The sequence below is a fragment of the Condylura cristata genome, unplaced genomic scaffold (genome assembly GCF_000260355.1).
Source record: "Condylura cristata isolate star-nosed mole 26May11 unplaced genomic scaffold, ConCri1.0 scaffold00022, whole genome shotgun sequence".
Classification (NCBI taxonomy): domain Eukaryota; kingdom Metazoa; phylum Chordata; class Mammalia; order Eulipotyphla; family Talpidae; genus Condylura; species Condylura cristata.
Window position 1 is genome coordinate 36,495,175 of NW_004567123.1, and position 5,977 is coordinate 36,501,151.

The following is a 5,977-nucleotide window of genomic DNA, read 5'->3' on the forward strand; positions in this document are numbered from 1 at the left end:
GCCCCTGCGGCCCTGGGTAGCTGCGCCGCGGCCTCTCACAGCCAGGAGGGCCTGAGCAGGGGGAGCGGCTCCTGCAGGTCGGGAAGGGGGAGGGTTCAGGGGCTCAAACGTGGACTTTCTTCTTTTAAAGTAAAAATGTGGACGGTCCGGCGGCCCTGAGGCTTCACGGCGGCCCTTCACCATCTCCTGGAGGGGAGCCGGGCGGTCACTTCCAAGGACACACTTGGTCCGCTGAGGCAAGGCTGCTGAGCCGCCTCGGACCTGCCAGTCACCTGCACCCCAGGAGGGCGCTGGCCTGGGGGATGCCCCATGCCGCAAGGGTGTCACCAGGTCAGCTGCCCACGGGAGGGCGCCCAGGGCGGGCAGCCACTGGTAGTCTCTGGACGGTGGCCACGTCCGGTGGGGTGGGAACTGCTCCTTCGGGCGCCTGGCTCCCGAGGGCCCCGGAGGGGTGGGGCAGTCCGTCCTCAGGGGTGTCAGGGGGCAGCGGCGGCCACTCTGACCCCAGTGGACAGGACAGTCAAGGGAGGAAGCTGGCAGCAGCTGCCTGTGAGGCCTCCCCCAGGAGACAGGGCGTGGGCGAGCTGAGGGGCCACAGGGCCTCTTCCTGCCTGTGGGTGAAGGCTGCCCCCCTCCCTTCCTGGGGGTGAGCCCAGAGCCACGGTCAGGGCGCCTGCAGCCCTCGCTGCCTGGGGGAGGAAGCTTGGGCCGGAGCCCTGGGTGCAAACCACGTTTCAGGACCTGACTTCAGAAGAGTTGGGTGTGTCCAGAAGAGAGCCATATGGGCACTGCGCTGAGGGAGGCCCTCGGCGGCCTCAGGGCCCAGCACTGCGGCCACCGCCAGGGCCCAGTCATGCAAGCGCCCGGCCCCTGGCAAGTCCCGGCCGGTCTGGGCGCGGCCCCGCCGTGGCCAGCAGAGGGCGCCGCTCTCCGCTCTCGCCGCGCTGTCTCCGGGCTGGGCCTCCTCTGGTCCCCGATTCCCGCTGCGTTTTACCTTCTGTAGCCGCAAAGCGCCGGAAGTGTGAGTGGACATGTGGCATGAGCAGTTTTCTAAGCTACCGCGGGCTGCAGATTTAGTTCTGTCCCAAGACAGGAGAGCCAGGCCTGGTTTGTCCACGCGGGCCACACAAACCCGCCTCCTGCGCACCCAGCGAGTGGTGTGGCGGCCGGTGTGGCGGGCCACCGTGGCCTCCGAGCGCACCGCGCACGTGGCCGCTGTGGCCGACCACCCTGCCGCCCCGCACCCCTCCCTGCGTGGTCAGGGGCCGGTCCCTGGGAGCAGCAAGCAAGGCCTGGGCTGGCTCTGCAGCGCCACCTGCCCCACGCCCTGCCCACGGCCGTGCCCACGCCGTGCCTGTTCTGAGAGCAGCAGCAGCCAGAGGGCCGAGCGGGCGCTTCCCCTGGCCCAGCCTGGCAGAACCGAGGCCGGGGGCTGGAGTCCAGGCTCCGCGCTGCACCTCTCCAGCCCAGGGCCCCCTTCTGCCCCGCCCTGCCCCAGGAAACGGCCCTGTGCCGACTCCTTATTAAGAGCAGACTTGCCGGGTGACCCCCACCCAGATCCAGCTCACCCCAGAAGCGGAGTCTGCCCTCCCGAGTCCTGGGTCTCTGGCAGACCCCTGCCCAGCATGCGCAGCCAGGTCCAGCCCGCTGCCTCCCCGCTGCGGCGCTCCGCTCCTGGTGGCCCTCTGGGCGCAGGCAGCATGGCCAGCCCTGCCCCCAGGCCGCTCCCCGGGGCCTCCCTCTGGGCCTTGGGGGTTGCCTGCTGCTTGGCCTTTGCTCAGAGGTTCCCTCTGCCTGCCCACCCCACACACGTGTCCCCTAGTTCTCACTGCATCTCCTGGCCCGTGGGGTGCCAGGCTCCCCAGCTATGCGGGCTCACCCTAAGCCAGGGCCCTCGGAAGTCGGGGCACCAAGCCACCGCTTAGTTAATCCTGGTTCTTGTGGCCACCAGAGCTGGGGAAGCCAAGAACCCCACCCGAAGGGGAGGGACTCCCCACAAGCCTCGTCCGGCACAAGACGGGTGCTTGGAAAGACGGGCATGTTCACCCCACTTGGAGTGAGAATAAAGCCAGCCCTGGGATGGGGTGCCCCGGGGATGTGGGTGCTCTGGGAATGGGGGTGCCCGGGGGGGCACCCTGGAGATGGGGTGCCCAGAGAGGTGGATGAGAAGGGTTCCCCCTGCTCCCCGCTAGAGCAGACATGTCCAGTGGGGTTTGCACTGCTGGGCTTATGGCCACTCTGGGGATGTCCCCCCTGCTGAACAGAGGGGCCTGCCGTGGCCTTGGTGGGCACTGTGGTGTGGCCCCCAGGAGGGACCCGGATGTTCTTAGGGAGCAGGGACGTTGGCTTCCGCAGAGTGTCCTGCGGACCGGGGCTTCCTGCATGTCCTGGACACCAGCGGCCTCTGAGGGGAGCCCGGGGCCTGGGCCCCCCGCTGTGTCAGCGCCCCTTGGACAAAGTGGGGCCACAAGGGATGGACTCGGGGAGGCGGGAGGCCCCGCAGCGCTGCGTCCCCTCCGAGGGTGCCTGGAAGTGCCCGCTGCCCCCCCCCCGGTGCCCCCACCCTGTCTGGACTCAGGGGCCAGGGCCGGGCAGGGGGCTCTGAAATCTGCCCATGGGCCCAGGACCCCCAGGCTGGAGCCTGCGCAGGCTCGGGACTGGCCAGGAGCGCTGGCTGTGCCCACTGGCCCCTCCTGGCCTGTCCTGTCTCACGCTCACCAGAGCTGCCCTCACCTCAGGGGTGACCACGGTCACTCCTACCTCCCCGGCATCTGAGGAAGACATGCGGCCCGAAGCCCAGCCTCAGGCTGGCCCCACCCGCACTTTTATGTGGATCAAAAGTAGTCAGTAAACGCCGGCCCCTTCGTGGCCTGTGGTAGTAGCCCCAGAAATGTGAGGGGCCTCTGGACTACCAGGGACCACGCAGCCAGTTTTCCCCGGGGCCCCAGAGCGGGCGTGGTGGTTTGCTGTGCGCTTGCCCTCTGAGGGCTCTGCCCGCCGGGCCCTGCCTGGCTTCCCTCGCCTGCATCCAGCATCTTGCCCCTGCCGGCGGGACAAGAAGGCTGGGCCCTCCCTGGAGCCTCCCTAGGCTGCAGAGGGGGCTGCCCCAGGCCCCTGAGCGCCCCTGCGGGCCCAGACCTGGCTCTGGCTGCCCCACCCTCCCTGGCCCCTCGGGCACCTTCCTCTTTCCTTGCCCTCCCGCCCTGCTTTGGCTGGAGATTTGGAGCTGCCAGGACCCGCCCCCCATTAGAATGGTGAGAATTGCTCCTTGGCACCGTAGGGGCGCCCTGTACTTGGCAGCCCTGGGTGCCCCCTCCCTAGCTGGCCCGCAGCCTCGGGAAAGCCCGGCAGGTGCCTTCCGCCTCTCTCCGGGAAGGGGAGGAGTCCCGCGAGGGCCTGAGGCGCGAGGGTCGGGCTGGGCAGGAGAGTGCTGGGCGCGACGAAACCCCCAAGCTGCAGGGTGGAGGCGGGGGCCTCACCGCCTCACCGCCCCTGGAGAGGAAGGCCCTGGCGGGCGCAGGGGCACCCAGCCCGGGCCCTGCGGGGAGGTGCGGGGGCAGGCTCCCCCTCTGCCTGCGGGAGGGAGGGAGGGAGCGCGGGGCTTCCCCTTCCCCGAGCGCCGGCGGCGACCCCGCTCCCCGCTCGCGCTGCGCGGCCAGGTACGTGCGCCCCTCCCCACCGGCTGGGCTCCGCACGCCCCTCCGTGACGTCATGCTCCTCTCGCGTGGCATGATGGGAGAATCCTAATGTTTTCCAACAGATGCTCCAAGAGCAGCTTTCAGATTAAAGCAATTGCAAGAGCAAAGATTCTGCTTTTTTCCTTTTTTTCCGGGGGGGTGGGGGGTGGGGTGGGGGGAGGGAGCGTCCCCAGAAATTCCTGGACATCACCCCCAGCCCCAAGCACGCAATAAACTGTGACAAGAAAAAGTTTTTATTTCCTGGTTCAACTTTTTTTTTTCCTGGAATATAGACTGAAGAATGGGAATAAATACGAATAAATAACACCAGGCCGCGCGGCCGGGATGCGCCGGGCTGCAGCCGCGAGGCCATTGTCTCACCGCCCTGAGCCAGCCCCTGCGTCCTCTCCCAGTCCTTTCGGATTTGCTTTTTTAAAAAGACGCCCCCTCCAGCCCTCTCGTCAGTGACCTTGGCCGCCTCCGATGCTCTGATTCCGCGGGCTCCATCCAACTTGCCCCCGCCGGGCCCATGGCCGCATCTGAGGACGGGAGCAGCTGCCTCGTGTCGCGGGGCCGCTCGCAGAGTGACCCTAGCGTCCTCACCGACTCCTCGGCCACCTCCACCGCGGACGCCGCCGGGGAGAACCCAGGTAACGGGGTGGGTGGGGGCGGGGCGGGGGCGGGCGGGGGAGGAAGGAGCCGGCGCCTGGCGCAGGTATCTGGCGGGACTCGGAGCCCCTGTCTGCGTGTGGGGAGCCTCGGCAGGACCCAGGCCCTGGCGCTTGGCTCGCTCCGCAGTTCACGTCCGGGGACGGGGCTGGGGCGCGATGGAGCCCTTTGTCCCGAAAGGACCGGATCAGCCCGGCCCAGCTGGGCGCTCAGGTCCGCCCTCCTCGCCGGCTTGTGGGCAGAGGAGCCTGCCGGGGCTCCCCTTCCCAGGGTGCTGGCTGTCCAGCGGGGATGTGTGGACCGTGGCCGCCTCCACCCAGCGCTGGCGCCAGCTCCGCCCTTCCTCCCCTGGCGCGCTCGAGGCTCGCAGACCCCTGGCGCCCGGGGCTGCGCCCCACGGGGGCGGGGCCGCGCCCCTGCGGCCTCTGTGCAGAGGGGCTTCGGCTGGGCACACTGGCGCACCTGGGCCCGCGCCTCCCCGACAGGTGTGCGCGGCGGAGCTGCCAGTGGGGCCGGGAGGGCGCCAGGAAGGAGCCAGATTTCATCAAATTCTGTGGCTTCCCCTCCCCACCCCCACCCAGCGTCAATTGTTTCGGTGATAAATCCAGTCTCAGAGGCGTCCCTGAGGCTTGATTGATGACTTTCCAGAGGAAGAAAGGCCTGATACAGCCGGAGGGGGTGGGCTGGGGCGCCTGGTCGCCATGGAGACGCAGGAAGCAAAGTGATCATTAAAGCCGTCTCCACCAGAAGGCGATTTTCACTTCACGGGCGAAGTCTGAGCTTCGGAAACGCAGCCTCCCCCAAAGAGTCAAAGCCAGGGCTTTGGTGGCCGGGACCCGGGCTCGGGCCCTGCCTGTCCGCGGGCTCCGTGCTGACCTCCGCTGCCCTCTGCCCTCCGGCCCCCGGAGACCTGCTCCCTGGCGCAGCGCGTGGGCCGTGGTCGCGGGTGGGCGTCGGAGCGGAGGCAGCCCCGGGGCTGGGGTGACTCCCCTGTGCGGGCGGCCGCCCTCCGCCCTCGCTGGACCACTGGGAGTTCACTGTCCGCGGCGAGACAGACCTGCGGAGGGCGGCTGTGCTGGCGGCTCCGCGGTCTGAATCTCAAACAATGGTCCCTGCCAGCCTTTGTTAGGACGTGGCCTGTCCTGTGCGCCCGCTGGGGCACGGCCCGGGGAGCCCCGGGGAGCCCACACCTGGAGCGGGGGCTGTGTCTTGGCGGTTTCCAGCGGGCGGCCGTCAGCGGCCCTGTGTGCCCGCTCACCCTTGACTGGACACGGAGGCTCCGGCCCTCAGCGCGTGGTGGGTCGGCTTCTCTGTGGAGACACCCCGTGGCTGCTCCCCCTGGGGGGGTAGGGGGCTGCCACGGGAGCACCTTCCAGCCCCTTCGCCCCCCGGGAGGGAAGGGAAGCACCCTGAGAGGGCAGTTCCAGAGGCTTCGCTGGGGCGCTCGGGAGTGCCGCCCCGCTGGGCCCCAGCAGTGTGGGGACGGGGCCACCCCCAGCGCCCGAAGGCGAAGCCCCTGGGGGATGCACGCCCCTCCTCTCCTGGGGCGCAGGGGGTCCCGGAGGAGCCTGGAGCCGTCCCCACGCCCTGTCCTGCGCGCTGGGCAGCGCGAGTGCCCAGCAGCGCGCCTG

At 69.4% G+C, this 5,977-nt stretch overlaps 1 protein-coding gene across 1 annotated transcript in view; it reads left to right on the forward strand.

The window, feature by feature from the left end:
* Nucleotides 1-4,206: 4,206 nt before the first annotated feature.
* Nucleotides 4,207-5,977, forward strand: part of PHACTR3 (phosphatase and actin regulator 3) — a 49,781-nt gene continuing 48,010 nt past the window's right edge. The window contains exon 1 of the mRNA XM_012728149.1: nt 4,207-4,327. Within this exon, the coding sequence (XP_012583603.1) occupies nt 4,207-4,327 (121 nt within the window). The remainder of the gene's footprint in view (nt 4,328-5,977) is intronic.